General features: G+C 39.8%; 5 protein-coding genes across 11 annotated transcripts in view; 4 read left to right on the forward strand and 1 right to left on the reverse strand.

Moving 5' to 3' along the window:
* LOC129763364 (uncharacterized) overlaps positions 1–5,608 on the forward strand; it is a 34,054-nt gene extending 28,446 nt beyond the window's left edge. Inside the window, exons 3-5 of the mRNA XM_055762352.1 lie at positions 4,813–5,074; positions 5,136–5,461; positions 5,524–5,608. Of these exons, the coding sequence (XP_055618327.1) occupies positions 4,813–5,074; positions 5,136–5,461; positions 5,524–5,575 (640 nt within the window). The 3' untranslated portion in view covers positions 5,576–5,608. The remainder of the gene's footprint in view (positions 1–4,812; positions 5,075–5,135; positions 5,462–5,523) is intronic.
* Positions 5,609–5,873: 265 nt separating this feature from the next.
* Positions 5,874–7,472, forward strand: LOC129761536 (uncharacterized). The gene is made up of 6 exons (XM_055759260.1): positions 5,874–6,040; positions 6,142–6,272; positions 6,329–6,455; positions 6,513–6,788; positions 6,849–7,157; positions 7,221–7,472. The coding sequence occupies exons 1-6, from the start codon at positions 5,885–5,887 to the stop codon at positions 7,470–7,472; spliced, it is 1,251 nt and encodes a 416-aa protein (XP_055615235.1). The 5' UTR covers positions 5,874–5,884.
* A 148-nt stretch (positions 7,473–7,620) lies between these two features.
* Positions 7,621–17,369, forward strand: LOC129763365 (uncharacterized). The gene is made up of 6 exons (XM_055762353.1): positions 7,621–7,755; positions 7,832–7,962; positions 8,026–8,149; positions 8,208–8,350; positions 8,412–8,814; positions 17,053–17,369. Exons 1-6 carry the CDS (start codon positions 7,717–7,719, stop codon positions 17,293–17,295), a joined length of 1,083 nt encoding a protein of 360 aa, XP_055618328.1. The 5' UTR covers positions 7,621–7,716; the 3' UTR covers positions 17,296–17,369.
* A 443-nt stretch (positions 17,370–17,812) lies between these two features.
* Positions 17,813–18,691, forward strand: LOC129763367 (mitochondrial transcription rescue factor 1). The gene is made up of 2 exons (XM_055762355.1): positions 17,813–18,316; positions 18,381–18,691. The coding sequence occupies exons 1-2, from the start codon at positions 17,946–17,948 to the stop codon at positions 18,637–18,639; spliced, it is 630 nt and encodes a 209-aa protein (XP_055618330.1). The 5' UTR covers positions 17,813–17,945; the 3' UTR covers positions 18,640–18,691.
* LOC129763363 (cation-independent mannose-6-phosphate receptor) overlaps positions 18,657–20,837 on the reverse strand; it is a 251,516-nt gene continuing 249,335 nt past the window's right edge. For 6 of the 7 annotated variants that reach the window (XM_055762348.1, XM_055762351.1, XM_055762347.1 and 3 more), the window contains exon 8: positions 18,657–19,122. In XM_055762348.1, the coding sequence (XP_055618323.1) occupies positions 19,039–19,122 (84 nt within the window). In that variant the 3' untranslated portion in view covers positions 18,657–19,038. Of the gene's footprint in view, positions 19,123–19,353; positions 19,443–20,837 lie in introns of all 7 variants that reach the window. The other variant, XR_008740896.1, reaches the window with a different exon arrangement.

Raw genomic sequence — 20,837 nt, forward strand, 5'->3', positions numbered from 1 at the left:
TTTCTGTGATTTCTACAGTTTTTATACTAAAACTATCTCCCCAGTTCTTAATTCTACCCTCACCACACATAGCGATAAGCTACCTGAACATCTTATCACAATAATAACTGCCTGTTGGTGCGCAAGGGTATTCATTACTTCTCTTTTTGCCTTGGTGCCAAACTCCTTTTGCCTGCGTCATTTCAGTTATTCCTGCCATGTGTTCTACCTGCTTATCCGGCAATCTCTTTTTGCCTGCGTCATTCTAAGTACCTATTTTCTAGTTGTTTTCTCCCTTTCTCGCTCCTATACGAGATACGGGGAAAACATGTGTTTCATAATTCAGTTTCTCCTATTCTCGCCGTTGCTCGAGATAGGGAAACACATATTTCTTTTATTATCCCTAGATCGTAAACAAATTTTACCACCGACCCTGATTTGACATTTCCGTCCGTAACAGTCAGTGACACCTCTTCCTCCTTCAACACGTGGCAAGGTGAATCTTTCTATGGACGACTTTGGATGGTGCATACGGTGTTTTGTGAACGTCACTCTCATTGCTCTTTCTATTGTTTCTAAATCGGTTTTCGTCCACTTCAGCACCCCGAAACTGTACGTGAGTAAAGGAACGGCAAACGTATTGACGGCTTTGATTTTTTTGCCGCCGCAGAGGTTTGTTTTCAAAACCTGGTTGATTCTGATCAAGAATTGTTCCTGGAGTTCCTTCTTGATTTTTGTGTGACAAATCCCTTTCAATTACAGAAATCCCAGGTACTTATAGGATTCGCCTTCCACCAAATCTTGAATCACTTCACTCTCGTTAATGCGGAATCCTCCAGTCTCCACCAATCGTCCACGGTGGAGCTGTACTGCCTTACACTTTTCGATTCCGAGTTCCATCCGCACATCGGAACTAAAGTCGCTAACACACTGTAGAAGACTATGTAGCGCTTCTGTTGATTCCGCAAACAGTTTCAAGTCGTCCATATAGAAGGTATGGTTTATTGTCGTTGTTCTGTTGATATGGTAGCCATGGCTGCTTCGGTTGAGTGCTCTGCTCAAGGGGTTCATCGCAAGGCAAAACCACAAAGGACTGAATGTGTCACCTTGGAATATTCCCCTGCGAATATTGAGAGTTCTGGATCTCAACATAGTTGTTCCGTCGGTGATACTAAGCGAGGTGCTCCAGTTTACCATTGCGTGTTCCATAAACCTGATGACGCCATCATGTATCTTGTACATTTTTAGTACCTTTATCAGGTACGTATGCGGTACTGAGTCGTATGCTTTTTTATAGTCAATGTACGCCATACTCAGGTTCCTTCTGTTTCGGCTTGCTTGTCCGACGATGACTGCATCGATAACGACTTGATCTTTGCAGCCCCGCGTGTTCTGTTTACAGCCTTTCTGTTCTTCTGTTAATATTTCGTTAACTTCGCAATGGTTTTGTATCTTTTTATTAATCACCGACGTAAGTAGCTTGTACAGGCTCGTTAGACATGTTATTGGCCTGTACTTCGCCGCATTCGCTGTGTCTTGATCCTTTGGCATCAGATGAGTAATTCCCCTGGTCACGAACTCCGGTGTTGTTTGGGGATTTTCTAATACCTTATTGAAGCACTCTGCCATTCGCCCATGAGTTGAAGAAAACTTTTTGTACCAGAAATTGTGCACGAAATCTGGTCCTGGCGCAGCCCAATTCCTGGAATATCGAATGGCTTCGTTGATATCATGGGCGGTTACCATAACGGCAGGCATTGCTTCAAGTCCGTTTCCATATTCCTCTTCTTCTGCCAGCCACATCCTGTTACTTCGGTGTTGAATAGGGTTCTCCCATAAGCCTGACCAAAACTGGGTAACTTCGTCAATCTCAGGAAGACCACCATCGTAATTATTGCGTTTCTTTTTGATGCGGCTGTAGAACTCCCTTTCGTTCATACTGAACATACGATTATCCGCATGCCTTTTCGTACATTCCGTATAACGTCTTAACCTTTTTGATAGAACACTCAACCGTTGTACATGGGTGTCGAGGATCTCAATGATGCGGTTTTCATTAAGATCAGAGAGCAGAGAGATTATTATTATTATTATTCTTTTTATTATTACTATTATTATTTTCTTCTTCTTCATCTTCTCCTTCTTCTTCTTATTCGTCTTATTTTTCTTCTTATTTTTCTTCTTTTTCTTCTTATTCTTATTCTCATTCTTCTTATTCTTCTTCTTCTTCTTCTTCTTCTTCTTCTTGTTTTTCTTTATTTGGGGATGTTTTGGTGTTGACGATGACGTTGTCTTGAATTATAGGGGTTTTAAACTTTTCCAGATCATTCGCCATTAGTCTTTAGAAAGGCCAAGAAGAAAGGTTTACCGGGGGAGAGATTGTGTGAATTTAGAAATGGTTTGGGAGTATTGATGACTTTTCACCATCGATCATACCGTTTTCGCGAATTCATGCGATGATTCCTGGTTTTGAGAGGCGTCAAAACGCAAAGAATTTCAGTCTGTAGAAGATTCCCATCGGTGAAGACTGTATTCTTTGAATAAAAACCGTTCCACAACAATTAATTTCGGAATATTTTCGTATCTTTTACGACAAAGAATACTATATACTCTCAGAAACAAGCGATTGAATAAAAGTTAAATGAAAAAGCTGATTTCGGATTTCGCACCTTTTTCGCGCCGTTTATTCATTTTGTTGAAGAAGCCTCATTTTAAGGTACTGTAATGTGCTGGTGCGATAAGAATTGAGCTGATGACCACAAAACATCATCAAAATCAAGCTGTGGGTATAGAGGGAAGTCGGGAAAGACGGACACCTATGTATGATTGATGAATTAGATTTTTATTTGAAATTTTAATGATGAACAAACATGCAATATATCGTATCAATACCTTTGATACTCACTGTGTACACCTAGCTGAGCAAAGAGCAGCTCGATGTAAATTTTCGTCTGCAGAAAATAAAGTTCTCATTGTTATCGAGTAATTTTTAGGGGTATTTTTCGTTACGTGTGGGTCTACTATCACTTCACCGCTGATTCGATAAACTGGAAGAGAAGTTTTCTCATTTTTACTCCAGAAATATTGATGAAAATAAAACTCTAATCAAGTCCGACAAGGGTAAGACGATACTCCACCGCCGAAGAACAAACATTTTGTTTTGAAAACAATTTGATTATCTCCTCCTTCTTTTTTTACGAGATGCCCATTAACTAAGTTTGCAAGGGCAACCAAATATCATGGAGAGCAGAGCGGGTTTTGAAACGTAATCCGATTTTGTCATTCCGAATGCCGTAAGCTATTTCAAACATGAAAAAATTAGAAAAATTACAAGGCCTTCTAGGTGATTTTAGTCTACCCTTTTTTACGATCATTTTCAAGGCCTTTTTGAAGCCTTCAAAACTTATCGAGTATTTAGTTTCTTAGTAAAACTTACTAAGGTACTAAGTACTTAAAAGTACTTAGTTTAGTGTCCGTCTTTCCCGATTAAATTTTATTATTTCAAAGATGCTGGACACATTCATTTTGCGGAATTTCACCCTCGAAGACAAATTTTATTATAAAAAGAGACCTAGACTATCAATTTTTGGTGAGATAGCTATATATTTTTTGTGAAATTCACCAAAAGAAATCAACATTTATTTAAGGTGTCCGTCTTTACCACCCTTCCTCTACTTGTGCTTGCATACATTTTTGCAGACCAGAATGTGTTTCACTAACACGGATAAATAAATCCGGAAACTTGTAAAAATCGTCATTGACGACACACCATCGCGTTAGCAAAAAATCAAGATGGTGAGCTCAAAATATGTTTTCTAAATTGTCCTTTTCCAAGGGTATTACAGGCGAACAACTAGTGAAATTCAAAGCCTTTATAATTCAAGACATCATCTTTATCATCACCACCAAAACAACGTTCAAGAACGTTTAAATACAAAGCCCCAATAAAACAATCCAAGAAGCAAAAGAAGTCAAACGGAAGTGAGAAAGAATTCAGAAATTGTGTAGAAATAAAATAAAAACCCAAATTCTGCTGGGTACAACGAATTCAACAACACCATCGACAGCACCAAAGTTATGATTCAAGAACACTAACGCCAATGACAACAACGAAGGTTCTATTCAGAACCACCAAAAAGTTTATTAAAAGTTAAAGTATATAAGTTATTGAATATAGATGTATTCCTACGTCGAAAAAGTAAAGGCTTCGGAAATTCATAACGAAACGATAAGTTTGTTGGATAATGATACTCCTTCAAAAAATGAATGAATGGAAAAAAAATGTGACAAAAAAATCACTTTCACTTTGGGAGTAGTGTACATAAAAGATAGAGGGCCTGATTCTCGAATACATTACGAATACACTTCACGGTGGAAACGGTATGAAACGCATTCGCGATGACAACGGTACGGTGTCGACATCTGGATGCGAGATTAGTTTCCCACTAAATTTATCATTATAATATCAAATTATCTTCAGATTAAATTTTTGTATGAGAATATTATATCACATGAAGAAAACAAACTTTTCCACTCACATTGAATACCAGTTTGATACGAAGAAGTTAATTTTCATTAATGATTTTTCATTTGCAAAGTGCTAATTCTGCCTGAAAACTCATCGTTATCTTCGACACTTCACTAACTCGTAAAACGTAGTTCAATGGCGTGCCGTTTATTTCGTTTCCACCGTGAAGTGTATTCGAGAATCAGGCCCAGAATCTCTAGTGTATTGATCATAAGGAAAAGTCATTGAAGATCTAATATTAAACCACTCCCTCATTTAACAACTCTTGTTATCAGGAGAGATGTAGAATGATTTTTTATCCATAGGTTTTTCTCACCATTGAAGAAAAATCTTAACTCAGCGATCGATCAAACAACCAAACCATGCTTCCATCGCAACGACTGTCTGCATTACATCCTAGAGGGAATGAAGACTTGTTTCACCTTCGGCATGATTTTGGAACTAGCCCGGAAGTTGATTGGTTCCGCTGCCAAGATTCGGCGACAACCTGCAATGGTGCTGAGGTCCATCTCCAGTATCCGATTCAAGTTTGTCGCCTTTCTGACTCTGTACAATGGACTATTCAGAGTAAGTGCTAACGATTAGGTTAGATTAGCTTATCGACCACCGCTCGCGACTCTTCTTGCAGCTCGCAACCTGTCTCTTGGCTCGCTTTCGAGGAAAAGTATCCATGAGCGACAGCACCCTGGCCGGTGCCGTTAGTGGGTTGTCCTATTCTCTATCACCCAACTACAACGTGTTCAACTTAGCGGTGACCGCTATGGCACAGAACTGTTGGAACTTCCTGGGGGAGATGTACACTCGATCGAAGGCGATTCAACGACTTCACCAGCTGCCCATTAGTTCGATCGTTTGGGTGATACTGATCAACTACAATTTGTACAGCCGAGCCTACTATCCGTACGCGATGTCCAAGTACGCGCTGAAGTTCACCGACATGTGCTCGTACTCGCAGTGAGTAAATTAAGGATTTTTTTTAATAAGTTGGTTGAAGTTTTATCATTCTATGTTTTCAGGGCTCGGACTGCATCCGCAAATCTAGCAAAACTATTTCTTGGTGCCATTTAGGTTGTTTGTAATTTTACAACGGGATAATGCCGCATTTGTTTCTAAGGTTTTTTGAACCAATGGTTTAGCAGATTTTTTACACTTTGTAGTTGAAATATATGCAAACATGTTAACTGAAATCAATTTTACTCGCCAGACCGAAAGCATTAGGACTCTACTGTTCATATTTCACCCGCCAAAACTGATCTGGAAATCGAATGCAAATGAAGTTCTAAAATACGATCGCGACAACGACGATTGCCACATGCATGCGACTTTTTTCGTTCATTCAGTAGTTCTCTGGATTCGTCGTGTGAACAACGCCGCACCATGTCCGAGCTGAGCAAATGCTTTTACGAGGTCACCGCCGGCCGGACCTGCCGTGACCTTTGCCACCCTGAGTACGCCTCGTGCTGGATTTCGTTCGTCGAAAGTGTCCGACGGCTGGTGCCCGGCAGCTACAAACTGTTCATGCCGTTGCTGGTGGTAATGTTGATGTCGTTGTTTTATGTTTATGCTGGTCGGATTGCCGGTTCCCTAACGGGCGAGGTTATGTTTGTTCTGTTTCTTTGTTTTTTTTTGTATAGATACCGCCCCTGTTGAAGGGCGGTGGATATTCATGGCAATACTGGTGGGATGAACTGAAGAGTTACAATGATCTATCCTTCAAAACGTATGCCATCGGGATCGTGGGTCTAACACTGCAGTGTGTGTTTTAGTAAGTTGTGATCTACAGCATTAAGTATTTGAATTGATAATTATATTGATTCGTAGCAAATTATTTGGCAAACTACACTTCTTTTGGGTGATGGCAATGCCAGGATTTTTCAGTGCAGCCTTTGTCGGTCTTAGGCTGTCCAAGGCACATCTCAGGTTGCAAGGAATTACCTACTTCAACATGGTGCGTTTCGATTCAGGTGATAACGCGTTTCTTTCAACATCAATGCTCCTCTTGTAGATGCTTCAGGTCGTGCTAACCAAAAGCAAACTCCGGCTGGTGGAAGTGCTACGCGAGTCGAAGCTCTGCGGAACGTTACTTTTCATGATATTTAACGCGAGAATCATGGATTTGCTGCAGAACGGAAACATTAAACACTTCTGGATGATGTATCCCACTAAAATAAAAGACGCACAAGAGAATTCCGTGGACACGAGCAAAATACTGGGCCTGATCACTCCTTGTGATCGTAAGGTTTGTTCCCATGAAAAGTCGTGCGATGCGTTCATATTGGATGTAAGTGCCTTCACCATTTTTCATCCGACAAATGCATGACCTATGAATACTCCCGCACAGGGAATCCTCAAGTACGCTCTCACCGGTTTCATAATCGACTACGTTCGGGCAATTTTCTCGATGATACCCTTGTTGTATAAGGATTCGTCCAGATTTTTGCCAGCCGTTTGGAGGAGATTCAGCTTCGATTTGATGCTCTTCCTGGCAACCTATATTGGCAGCTATCGTTTGCTATGCTGTGTCCTTAGTCGCCACAGTGGCAAAGAAAGCCCCCTCAACAACAAGATCGCATCGTTCCTCTGCGGGATGTCCTACATGATTTACCCTCGGTACCAGGTGTTTACAATAGCCTTCACCAAGTTCGTTGAGGTAAAACAGGATGCTGATTAACTAGATACATTATTTTTTCACGCAAAAATCGCTCTTTTCCAGATGTCCTGGCAGCATTTCTTCAAGACGACCCACGATCTACCCTGGTGGGTTCTGAAGCTCGACCAGATCCCCTACCTTCGGATCGTACACATGTTTGCCGTGGGGTACATGTACCACACGTTGGTTTTCCATGCGCACCTCTCGCCACCGTTCAACAGCAAAGCCATCAACTTCTGCTCGGACAACCGGGTAGAGCGGCTGAAGCGGCGTCTGCTCAGCTGGATGCTTGAGCACGAGTGGAATAAGGCATAAAGCGAACGCTTGTTTATTTTTTGAATATTCATAACATTACCCGAATAAAGTTGACTCTGTACGAAACACGATCAGAAATATGCGTTTCTCGAAAACACAGTTCGTTCCGAACGCTCGTCCTGTGAACATGTCCTCCCTGAGTAAGTGCTTCTACGAAGCTTCGGTCGGTAAGACCTGTCGTGACCTGTGGCATCCGCGTTTCGAAAGCTGTACACATTACATTTTGGATCTTTGGAAGCGCATCATGCCCGGGAGTTTCAAACTGTACATTCCACTGCTTGTGGTAGGTTCAATTGACCTGATTAAGTCCCACTAGTGTAAGTGCATCAAACGTTGACGTTGATACTGATGATTCATAGCTCCCACCGCTGGTGAAACAGGACGGGGTCACCCGATCGTATCTTATAAATCACTTCCTAGAGTATGTTTATATTTCAATCGCAACGTACGTTCAAGCGGCGCTATCACTGACCTTCCAATGTGGCTTCTCGTGAGTATTTGACCTCCCCGGCAAATAAAAATCAAAACTCATTTCCATCCAATGTAAACAAAGCAACTTGTTCGGATACCTCAACTATTGGTGCGTAATGTTTTGGCCCTGCCTTCTCGGTGTGGCGCTCGGGCCGAGGCTTCCTCCACAGCATCTGCGTCTACAGGGAATCACCTTCTTCAATATGGTAAAATTTCAAATTTTTCACCACAACTGTATGGTTTAACATTGTAATTATTTTGAAGATGGTCGAGACAATGATACGAAAAAGTCGCCCGGCTATCATCCAACGCCTCAGAACATCCAAATGGTTTGGAACTTTGAGCTTCATGTCCCTCAGTGCGATCATCATGACCTGGCTACACAGCGGACATGTGAAACAATTCTGGTAGCAACGGCTCATCTCCCATTTTGCATCAAATTAAATACATAACGTTCTCTATCTTCAGGCTCATCAACCCGCCCTCACCACAAGCGGGTGGCAGCAGCGAGGGACAGGGACCGTGCCACCACAAACACGGCTGCATCCATCATCTGCTCGATGGGATGCTGAAGTACGCCACAATCGGACTGATACTCGAATCCGTAAGGGCGCTCATCACCAAATCATCACTGTTGATGAAGAACCGTTCGCTGTTTCTTGGTGAATTCTTATCCGCTTGCAACACCAAGCTAGGGCTGTTTCTGGCGTTCTATGTTGGCATCTATAGGGCCACCTGTTGTATACAGACCCGCCGGCAGTTCCCCGATAGCCCGAGACTGTCCACCGTTGCCGGATTCCTAGCTGGCTGTGCGTACTGGCTGTATCCCAAGTATCAGGTTTTCACGCTGGCTTTCACCAAAGCGATTGAGGTGAGTTTATGAATATTAGATTCATTCTATTCATCTTCTAGTATGTGAAGTAAAAAGTCAGTAAAAAAACAGGAAGTGGGTTATATCGATGGTATAACCGCAATGGTGACGTAGGACTATCGTTGATTTAGTGATCATTTGTTTGAAGTTGAATCTAAATCCATTCTGAATGAATGAATAAATGAATATTTGGGGGACTTCGAAAATGAGAGCGTTACGTTGGAGATACAAGGTTTTATGCATCCAATATTGGATACGAAAATATCCTACTGATGGGGAGGAATAATCTTTAGAAGCTTTCCTGCTAATTGCAGTTGATTGAAAAATCACAGAACCAAATGTAATTGGTCGCAGTGTTATATGGTTGGAAAACATTAAAATAAACTCTTTCGCTTGCAAGTTATTTTCAATGCCAAGGGGAACTGGCATATCATTTTGCAGCAGCGATATCTTTCCGGATTCTTCCTGAAGTCCACCACCAGTGGTTAATGCTAACTCGATAACCACCTGTTAATTGCACTTGATTGAAAAATCGCAAAACCAATTGTATTTGGTCGCAATATTATATGGATAGAAAACGTTAAAATAAACTCTTTCGCTTGGAATTTTCAATTCCAAGGGGAACTGGCAGATTATTTTGCAGCAACGATCACTTCTTTCCGGATTCTTCTCGATAACCAGCGAGTTGCGCGCGTAAATATGTGTGTGTGTGTGTGTGTTTGTGGCGGTTGCTCCGATGTCTCAAGCGGAACCAATTTTCGATGTTCTATTGTATTATGTATTATGTATTCTCTCGGTCGTCTTCTCTTCTCTTTCTGATGGATCGGCTTTTCTGCGCTCCGTCTCAGTCCCAAACAAACTGAATGCGTTTCAGGTTAGGTCAGGCCAGGTAATGAATCCCTTGATCCCTCACCATCCAGCTCGTTCAACTCGTTCAGTAACGATGTTGTCTTGTCGATGTCCTCACGAAAAATGAATGCGTTTCACCACCAGAATATCGCTTAAGTATGCTTTTTGTCCGTGATTGAATAGAAAGAAGGTGTGGCTTACGATGGCGATTTGGAAGGCAAACTGGAGGCGAATGAACTCTCTGAGTTTGAAACTTTCAGCGACTGAGCAATAATCGATTGAGAATTATGTTTTTCGCGATGCGAAACATTTTCCGTTGCGCGCGCATCCAATATTGGAAACGAACATTTCCTACTGATGGGGAAGAATAATCTCCAGAAGCTTTCCTGCTAATTGCACTTGATTGAAAAATCACAAAACCAAATGTATTTGGTTGCAGTGTTATTTGGATAGAAAACATTAGAATAAACTCTTTCGCATCAATGTATGTTTCGATTCCCAGGGGAACTGGCAGAGTATTTTTCAGCAACGATTAGTTCTTTCCAGATTTTCCTCGATACTCGCAGCTTACCAGTGGTTAATGCTATCTCGATAACCACCTGTTAATAGCACTTGATTGAAAAATATTTGGTCGCTGTGTTATATGGTTAGAAAACATTAAAATAAACTTATTCCCATGAATGTATTTTTCAATTCCCAGGGGAACTGGCAGATTATTTTTCAGCAACGATTGAATCTTTCCGGAATTTTCTCGATGCTGAATGACATCCAAACGAAGAGTTCCGCGCGTGTATGTGTGTGTGTGGCGGCTTCTCTGATCTCTTCCCGGGGAACCGTTTGTGGCATCACTCTCCTCCTGATGGATGCCTAAGGTGCACAAACAGGCTCTTGGTGACACCGTTCATCCACGCTTTGATGATAAACGAAGAGCTTCACCACAACAGCGACAACATGCTCCAATCGCTGTTCAATTATAACTGAGTGGATTTTCGAGCGGCGCTCGCTTATATACCGATTGGTGATTTCAATAGCCTGTTTTGAAAACAATTTTACGACTATTGAAACAAGTTTTTGGATCAAAAAGTAACAAGTATATAACGCGTAGACATTTTATCTTTCGAATGAAATGTTTATCATACCATTTCGTTCAGTTGTTTAGGAGCTATTAATGCTCAAAATCTCGGTCTCCGGCGTAACGCTTTCGTTTTCGAAACTTTGATTTTACACCCCGGTATAGAAATGAAAGACGTAGTCCTACGTCAAAAAATTCTCAGTTGCAATTGCCATTTCACCACGGAAAGATTCACTTCCATGTAGCGTGTACAAATGCGTGTTCTGTCGAAAATTTGTTTCACAAGCCTAGACCATTTAATGACTATCGTAATCACGATCGTGAATTGTAGATCCGTCGCCATTCCGAACAACGAAGCTTGTGTTAGTCGACCTGATGGAAAATTTTACCCAAGAATCTTTGTCTGAACATACGATTGAGGCCTTGAGTAACGCGAGATATCTCGAGTCACAGTGTTCCCGAATACGAAAGGCGGCACTATAGTTGCCATGAGATTTGAAGTCGTGCCCTCTTGTGTTATCCACTCGGATATAAAATATCTACTAAAATGTAAGGTTACTGCCAGAACAAAGTGTCACTCATGTCACTCGCAGTGCAGAATAGGGGAGATACCAATACCTTCGCACGAACCACTGTAAGCGTCGTCGCAAGCAATATTTGCTTTAAATTATCTTCGAAATAAGAGGCAGGCGATCTGGCGTAGTGATAACATCCGTACCGTTCCGAATCATATTTCGGACACTCTGTAATAATAAAATGAAATGCTCAATGCCCTGATGATATAGCTAAAGGGTTACTCTAAAGAATCAATTTTGATGGTAATTTTATAGTTATACTAGCTGACCCGGCAAACTTCGTCCCGCCCAAAATTTGTTTTTTGTTATCAATACCTTCAAACATTCAGGTTTCCTTACTATGAGCAAGTTCATGGGTCCAATCGCAGAACTGTTCATTGATTGATCTTCTATTCGACCCCGTTGAATGTACCTTTTACTATAAAATTCCTAGTATTTCTAACAAAACTCATCATTATAATATCAAATTATTTTCAGACAGAATTTCAGAATTCTCGTTCAAAATTTACAAACCACTTGCAAATAACATGTTTCTCCGTTACATGGAATAAATGTTTTATACAGAAAATATGATAGAATAAACACAGCCCTAAATCGGACAATTCCTTCCTCAAGTTCTGCTCTTTTCAACACATCCGGCGATCCTTTTTTGGTATAGATAGAAGAAGATATAGGAGAACGTTTCCTTACATTAAAATCCATTTTCAGTTTCGAACAAAGATCAATTTCGCTAGCGCAAACATCAAATGGACTAACAACACTTGTCACTATGTAATTGTAGAACATATGGGAATTTAATTTTCCGAAGTTTTCCCTTTGTCCTACAGAGTTTTCCGAAAATTTTCAATTTTGTGTTTCATTTGTATGACAGTCTGAAGAGTCTAACCATCATAGAAACATTTATTACACTCTAAAACCTCCATATGACAAATTTGGTTCAGTTTGCTTGATTAGTTCTTGAATTATGTAGAAATTTGCCTTTCATTTGTATGGCAGCTCTCCCTTAGAGAGGGGGTTGGAGTGTCTTACCACCGTAAAAGCATTTATTGCACCCTAAAACCTTCACATGCCAAATTTGGTTTCAATAACAAGAATAATTCTCGAGTTATGCAGAAATTTGTGTTTCAATTTTATGGCAGACCTTCTTATAGAGGGGGTTGGAGAGTCTAACCATCATAAAAACATTTTTTGCATCCTAAGATTTCAATATGCTAACTTTGGTTTCATTTGCTTGAATAATTCTCGAGTAATGCAGAAATTTATGTTTCATTTGTATGGCAGCACCCCCCCCCCCCCCCTTTGAGAGGGAGGAGGGGGCTCAAACTATCACGAAAAACTTCCCCTGCCCCGAAAACCTCTACATACCAATTTTCATGTTGATCGGTTCAGTAGTTTCCGAGTCCATAAGAATCAGACAGACAGACAGAAATCCATTTTTATAAATATAGATCATCAGAGCATTAAGCATTTCAGTATGAAGCTCTCCGAAATATGATTCAGAACGATATCTCTCACACTAAAAGCGACGAGTCAATTCTCACTCCCAACATTCTTCCGAAATGGAAATAAAGTGACGAACCAGCCAAAGGTGTTGAAAGTCACTATAAAACAGAGAAAAATGGCAGAATCAGCCGAATCGAATCTAACACTTTTTGCAATTTCTGTTACAATTTTATTTTATTTTAAAATGAAAACAAACTAGCAGGGTTGTATGCATTCCTTCAATTTCACATAAGGTAAATGATGTTAGTTTGTCCGATTTTGGGTATTTTCATACAATTAGTAAATGCAATTCGATTTTTCTTCATGAAAATCACATGTAATCAAGACAAGTTTGGGTTTGTTGAAAAACCTCTAGTTGTTAGTAACACCATAAGGCGTTCAAACTATTCAATATTTTATATTTTTGAACGATTTTCTTCAAAAAGAAATTATGATCATGGTTTGTCCGGATTTAAAAATCACCTTTTTTGAACGAAAAAAAGTGTAATTTTCAAGTAGATGTTGCATTTCTCATTGCTTGAATTTACTGTCATCATACTGCTCCATTCATGATTTAGGCTTTCTTCAGAATATTGCCTTTTTTTGGGCATTTTAACACTTAACCTACCACGAGGGGTCAAATGACCCATTTTAAACTTTTTGCGAGAATTTCTTGCAAACAACATTATTACATCGTCATTTGCTTACACTACTTTTCTTAAAACATGCATCGAATGTATTTTTAAATATTTCCTCATCTCTTGTTCATTTTTTCACGAAGAAATATTTGTAATCTGCCCTAACTACCGCAACGGGTCATTTGACCCGTACAAACACTCATGTGCTATGTAGGGGAACTGGGGGGAATGTGGAACATGTCCATTACCTGTGTCCACATACCACTAAAATTCCCGTTCTTCGAAGAATACTGTAGCTCAACTTATTGTAGTTCATGATAGTAAGCGGATTTTATTATGGAAATTGAAAATAGTACATTTTTCATTATTAGAAAAAAGGTTGAAAAATCGAACATTTTTTTCTAGTGAGGAGGTAAAGTGGCACCTGTGGGGGGCAAAGTGGTTACTCGCACATATCACGTTAGAAGAATTAGATTTATGTGTGTTTTCTTGGCCAAATTTGTTTAAATCATTATTGAAATAGTAGGTACTAGGTATGAAATGAGCTAGGCCTATTCACCTAGAATCGTAATTGAAATTTTCTCGTTGTAACGTTGTAGTAAACGCATAACGTTTTTCAAAATAAGGATTGGTTTTGGTTGGGGTGGCATATTTTTCCTGGATCAAAACCACAAAAGGGACCGCTTGAGGAGCAGAAGGTGATAAGGTATATCAGCCTTTTAAAACAGAACATTGTCAGTAGTAATCCTCCACTGACCACTTTGCCCCCCAAACAACGAATTGCGAAATATGCGAAATAATCACTGAAATTGAACAAAATATCTGTTCACCTCCCCTAGCATATGTGAACAGTCGTCCAAACTGTTGATTCATCGCAAAAATTAGGTCAAATAAACTAAATTTCACTAGAAATTCCTTAAATTCGAAACGCACAAAACTACGGTCGAATGGCTACCGAAAGAGCGTTATTTAGTTTTTGTTTATACAGGGTTTTCCAACATTAAATTCCGAAAGTAAATTGAAATAAAACACACTTAGAATTCGAATTTCGATGAAACTTTTATTTCAAATTAAAGAAATACAACATCATTCAAATTTCCACCTAGGGCTTCCTCACACACCTTGATCCGGAACAGGTAATTTTCGATGACTTTTCGGCACATATGGGGCGGTATCTCGGTCATAACTTCACGAATGTTGTTTTTCAAATGTTCAAGAGTTTGCGGAGGGTTGGCATAGACGCGGTCTTTCGCATAACCCCACAAAAAAAAGTCTAGCGGGTTCAAATCGCATGATCTGGACGGCCAATTGGCATCACCAAAACGCGAAATTATGCGTCCCTCAAATTTCGTTCATAATATGGCCATGTTCGGTCGTGTTGTGTGGCACGTGGCGCCGTCCTGCTGAAGCCACATGTCATCCGTATCCATATCTTCAATTTGTGGCAAAAAAAAAATCGGTTAACATGCGGCCATAGCGCTCACCATTCACAGTTACCGTCTCGCCGTCCTCATTTTCAAAGAAATACGGCCCAATGACTCCACCAGACCATAATGCGCACCAAACAGTGACTTTTGGCGGATGCAATGGCCTCACAACAATCACGTGTGGATTTTCTGAGCCCCATATACGGAAATTTTGGGTGTTCACATAGCCACCGAGCTCGAAATGTGCCTCATCGCTGAAGAAAATTTAATGCGAAAATTCAGCATTTTGCTGCTGTTGTTCGTTCACCCAATCGACGTATGCCCGACGCATTCCATGGTCATCACGCTCTAATTTTTGTACCAGTTGGACTTTATATGGATGTAGGCGCAAGTCCAAATGCAAAATTCGCCACAATGATGTGTTTGACAAGCCCAATTGCTGAGCACGCCGTGGAATCGAAACATTCGGGCCATCCTCCACACTGGCAGCAACAGCAGCAATATTTTCGGCCGAACGCACATTACGATGATGCATAGGTTTCACAATATCCGCTACGGATCCAGTTTGTTCGAATTTACGCACTATATTAGCTATTGTGTGCTCTGTAGGCCGTCCATGACGACCAAAATCCGTCCGTAATGCTCGAAAAACATTTGCCGGTTTTTCATCATATTTATAGTATAATTTAACAAAATTAACACGTTGTGCGATGCTAAAACGATCCATATTGTAAAATGGCAGACATTCAGCTAACGATATGACGCTTTGGTTGACAGCTATGTCAAACGGTTGTCAGCGCAGGGCTGTATACTTTCGGAAGTCCGAAATGGAAAACCTTGTATCTTGACATGCGACAGCTCCACTGAAATACAGGGTGACACAAAACTCATAAAATGTCTCAAACATAAAATGACTATCAATACGGTGTCGATATTTAATAGTTATACTACCAAACAAGCAAGGTATTACCCCCACTACCCCTATGTGTGGTTGTGATACAAAACCGTTGCATTACACTTTTTTTGCTATTGATTTATTTATTTTGCTGTATTGTGTTGTATCTGTGAATGAATAGAATGATTTGTGTTGCTGATAATGAATAGCCTAGCGAGCTTACAGGAACCATTCAAAATCATAGTGCTATTTTGCATGTCATGCATTTTTTTTGCTAATAATTCTTATCCCAAAATGTCGAAATATTCAAGGTATTTGAAATTATAAATTACATAGATGAAGAGTGTTTGGATTTTCCTGGATTTTGGGAATTAGGAATTTGGTGAAGACAAATTATCTGAAAGTGAAGTGGGTAGCACAGAACAGCATGATGACTCATTTGAAACTACGGCAGAATATGAGTCCTCATGTAAAGAAAGTGGAGACGAAAAAAAATTCAAATGAAAGTAGATGACAAAAAAGAGAAGGACCGTAATCAAATTCTGAAAGTGAAAATCATGTGGAAGATCGATATATCGAAATTGCGGCTAAGGGTACAATTTAGCGAAATTGAATCAGACTCATGACCTGGACGAAAGCCAATTCATAATATTTTTAGAGAGGTTGCATATTATGATGGGTAAAGTGATAACTGCTTATCCACAATCGTATAAGGAAGCACATAAAAAAAATGTACAGCAGAAGCCTCTCAAGTGTTGGGAATAACGTGAAATCTTACTCCTGCAAAAATAAATGCATTTATTGCTCTCCTATATGCACGTGGCACATATCAGGTAACTTCCTACTTTTCGTTCCAACTTCCAACGAAGTCAAATATCGAAAATTCCTCTTAGGACAACATTTCTGAGGGCATAAACTTTTCAAAAATGCAAAAAAAAACAAAAATTCAATTTTTTCGATCTACCAGACCGGGGTCCCCTCCTTAAAATAATGGTAGCACAAATCACATTTTGGAAGATACTGAAATTCCAGTATTATTGGCTTCTAGACTTTTTTCAACTCAATTATAATTCAATTTTATTTCACAGCATGGCGAAAAAGAAGCAAATAAAGTTTTTTTCAAGCACAATGCACATGAAAAATTAATTTGATTGATTCTGCACGACCTAGTGCAATACATTCATTGTAATAAATATACGGAAAAAAATATATGAAATGATACTATTTAAAGCGTAGAAAAGAGAGAGAGAAAAGTAAAATTCAGCATCGTACTCACCTGATTTCCTTCTTTCTCAAACAGATATCCTGGGAGCACTGGATGAAGACCGGAGAGAACCTTCCACCGATCGTGAGACGACTGAACCGCTTACCGTTCGTCTTTTTGGCCCAGATGATCTCCTTCGGATACCTTGGACATATTTACGCCTTCCACCCGCACCTGTCACCATCGTTCCATATCAAAGCGATGAACTTTGGCTCTAAGAACCTGACCCTTAACATGCGACGCACCATAATGGCGTGGATAGTTGGGCATTCTCCATAGTAGGCTATACTGCACATATATAAATTTTGAAGTTCCGTGAGGAAGAGTTCTCGAATAAAGATTTTTTAATTGTTTGATTTTTTTTTTGTGCAAATCAGTTTGAATTGAAGGATGGAAAAGGATGACCAAATTAGCCTCCCCAACACGATACCAGAGTTGCTTTACTGGTGCTTTCCGGCGGATTATGAATACACCGGATTAACATTCGTTCACGCAGGGTGTTACATCGAGCCGTTTCCACCATTTCATCCTTACTCTGTTACGGTAAGCCCAATCTGTACCCTGCCAGTAATTCAAGAGGAAGAAGACGAAGGGGAAAATGATGATGATTCCCAGGAATGCAACCGTCTAGAGATTGAAGAGCTGCTACCAGGTAGCGCCACTGCAGACGACGTTACCCAGCCGATGGAATATTATTACATCGTTGAAGAACCGGAGGAAGAAACGGTAGAAGAGGAAAAGCACGAAAGCACATGCTACGATAGTAGTGCTCTCTGTCCGACGGGGCTAGCATCAAAACAAGCTTGAGAACAGCTGATCCAGCTGGCAGCACTTCGGTATATCAGCCGGTACGGGTTGTCAAATCTTGTTTGTTTACATGAGGCGATGGAATTAAATTCTTAGTTTGCAAATAAATACTCTTCACAAAAATGTCGTTCACTCTGCGTAGGTTAGCTAGTGGAAATAGTTTAAGACTGTTAAAGGTAAATTTACTAGCTCCATGCTGCACATGCAGCGAACGAGCAATTGGCTCGTTTGTGCTCGCAAATTCCAACTACATTGCATCAACTTCAACCACGTTACACAACCATTCGATACGCGTAGTGCGGTGGAAATCAAAAAAATCGGATCGGAAAGCACAGTCTCACCGTCAGGAACTGGAAGATGAGGACGATGACGAGCAGCAGCTGGACGAATTCGATGAACTGCTCGGCGATAAACACTCCAAATTGGTCAAGACAAGCGTCGCTTCGATGCGGGCCGACCTGATTCTGAGGTCGGGACTTGGAGTCGCTAGAAAGTGAGATCACAAACGATGTTTTAAAAGTATGAATTGGAAAATCATTTTGTTCTCTCTAACACAGCAAAATCGAAACGTATTTCTACGAGAGCAAAATACGCGTCAACGGGCGGAAGCTGCTGAAAAAGAGTATCCAGCTAAACGTTGGCGATGAAGTGGACATTGTGAAAGGGATAAGCCCCAGCAATCCGGACCATCTGATAGTGGCTCGAGTGGAAATCCTGGCAGCTACTCCGAAAACGGAAAGCATCACGTTGAACCTTAGACGCCACAAGTCACTAATAATAGAAAACTACGAAAACGATGCTGTCATCAACGATTGAAGGGAAAGAATGTGGCCTTAGATAAAATATATTTATAAGTTTATTATTTAAAGCATGTTGTTGAATGGATAACTGTCAATTACGTTCGAATTTACTCCCGTCTCGTCTCCTCATCCTATCTAGTAGTAACTCATCGTCTGAAAAGTGCTGCCTTCGTATTGGTCCTGTTTTTCTTACACTGAACACGAACACATTCTCAATTCTTCTACTAAGTTTAAATCTCACTCATTGAAATCATCGGGTTTTTAAGTATGGTTTTAAGTAACTCGATCCGAGCTTTGCTCGTGAACAAAATTATTAGGAAATCAAAATACACTCGAAGCTTCTAGGCTGACAAACCCCGGTAAAATTATGTACCACTGCGCTAGGAAAAAAACAGAAGGGCAATTTGTGTCGTATCTAAATCAGCATCTCATCATCGCTTTCGGAGAGGGTGCCCGGTGGTTGCATTAGAAGACTGGCAGCCTCTTCGTTGGTGCGAACCTGTAAAGGTAGAACACAAAGGTTAAATCAACCAGTACATTGATTTCGATCAATAGTCAAATGATTCGAACAAGTATAAACGAATCTACTAAAAGGGAGAGGGGAGGAAGCATTTCCCTGAACATGAACGACAGATTTAGTTTTCATTAGAATGGTAACGTACGAGGCAAGCACACTATTGTATGATTAGCTGGGTTGTTAGTCTGGTTAGAGAAATAAAATTAATGCAACCTGGATGCAACTGGATAACGGAATGAAACGCAATAGATTGTGTGGGGGCAGGAAGCAAACAAATCCGGCTAATAATCGCCGATACCGTCCTAAAAAGAGAAGATCGGAAATCAGCGCTTAATTGTCGATATGATCTCATGGTAACGACGAGCAAAAAATGATATGAACAGAAATGGGTTAACTTTGAGGAATGAAATTAAAATCCCCCTCTTAATATTTACGTTATACAGTCAACTCTCCCTAACTCGATGGATTTCATGGCTCTTTGATTTATTTTAAGCATTCTTCTCTCCATAACTCGATACCTCTCTAACTCAATGGACCCTTGGACAGCGGCGTAGTGAGGGTATACAGCGCCCCCGGCAAACGATGAAAATGGCACCCCAAAAAGAAACTTTTTATCCTGAATGTTTGTTTTGTATCTGATAAAGTGCTATTTCCTCGCGAAGTAAATTCCAATAAGTACAGCAAATATATTTTTGAAATGTTTGTAATATTTTTAAAATCAAGAGCTTCATTTCTCTTGTTTTTCAAAATATATCGCAATGTAAATTGAAGATTTAATTTTCAACCAATGCTTTTTGAATTCATTAATATTTCTTCTATGTTGATTCCATCATTGAATGGAAATGACATGAATTATCTTATACATTATATTATTTTTGAAATGTCTTCAAATCTTCTGTCGAACTCATTTCGTAACAAATAAATTCAATCTGCATAACGATCGTATTTATGTGTTTTAATCTGCTGATTTATTCGCAATATTTTCGAATTGCTTTAAATCTCGTCTCCTAAATGGTCCTTTAAGAGTGTTTTCAGTTTTTTCCTTGATGTTCCAAATTTAATCCATTTTGATTCGCTATGATGACAGAATTAAAAACGAGATCATGTACCCACTTATTGAGGACTAGCTGACCCGGCAATCTTCGTCCCGTCCAAAATTTATTTTTCGTTGTTACATTCACGTTTTCTTACTAAGCGCACGTTCATGGGTCCAATCGCAGAACTGTTCATTGATTGATCTTCTAATCGATCCTTTAAAATTATTTTTTACTATAAAATTTCAGTACTTCTACCAAAACTCGTCATTACAATATTATAACATCAAATGGACTAACAACGCTTGTAATTGTAGAACATATGCGAATTGAATTTTCTCGAATTTTTCCATTTTCCTTCAGAGTTTTCCGAGAATTTTAAATTGTCATGTTTGGTTGGAATATTTTTGGTTGAAATATTTGTAATATTTCTAATATTTCCTCTTGCCCCGAATTTGCGTTTTTGCAAACTGCTTTTTATACGTATTTAACTATTTTGACTAACTATATTAACTATTTTAAGTGCCAAATTCCCCATAGGATTTCAATATTTTTGCGCACAGTATTTGCTGATGAATACAATGGTAGTTGATAAAATTTGGAATATTATTATCAATTTTACAATGATTCATAAATCCATTAGGACTTCCAACCGAGCTCCAT

The sequence above is a fragment of the Toxorhynchites rutilus genome, chromosome 1, assembly GCF_029784135.1.
Source record: "Toxorhynchites rutilus septentrionalis strain SRP chromosome 1, ASM2978413v1, whole genome shotgun sequence".
NCBI classification, from domain to species: Eukaryota; Metazoa; Arthropoda; class Insecta; order Diptera; family Culicidae; genus Toxorhynchites; species Toxorhynchites rutilus.

Excerpts from the sequence above, each read along its gene's own strand:
- LOC129763367 (XM_055762355.1), top strand. The coding sequence starts at position 17,946 with ATGTCGTTCACTCTGCGTAGGTTAGCTAGTGGAAATAGTTTAAGACTG. Across the intron at positions 18,317-18,380 it reads GGACTTGGAGTCGCTAGAAA|CAAAATCGAAACGTATTTCT; the intron begins GTGAGATCACAA and ends TCTCTAACACAG.
- LOC129763365 (XM_055762353.1), top strand. The coding sequence starts at position 7,717 with ATGCCCGGGAGTTTCAAACTGTACATTCCACTGCTTGTG. Across the intron at positions 7,963-8,025 it reads ACCTTCCAATGTGGCTTCTC|CAACTTGTTCGGATACCTCA; the intron begins GTGAGTATTTGA and ends ATGTAAACAAAG. Across the intron at positions 8,351-8,411 it reads GGACATGTGAAACAATTCTG|GCTCATCAACCCGCCCTCAC; the intron begins GTAGCAACGGCT and ends CTCTATCTTCAG.
- LOC129761536 (XM_055759260.1), top strand. The coding sequence starts at position 5,885 with ATGTCCGAGCTGAGCAAATGCTTTTACGAGGTCACCGCCGGCCGGACC. Across the intron at positions 6,041-6,141 it reads TGTTCATGCCGTTGCTGGTG|ATACCGCCCCTGTTGAAGGG; the intron begins GTAATGTTGATG and ends TTTTTTGTATAG. Across the intron at positions 6,789-6,848 it reads GCGATGCGTTCATATTGGAT|GGAATCCTCAAGTACGCTCT; the intron begins GTAAGTGCCTTC and ends ACTCCCGCACAG.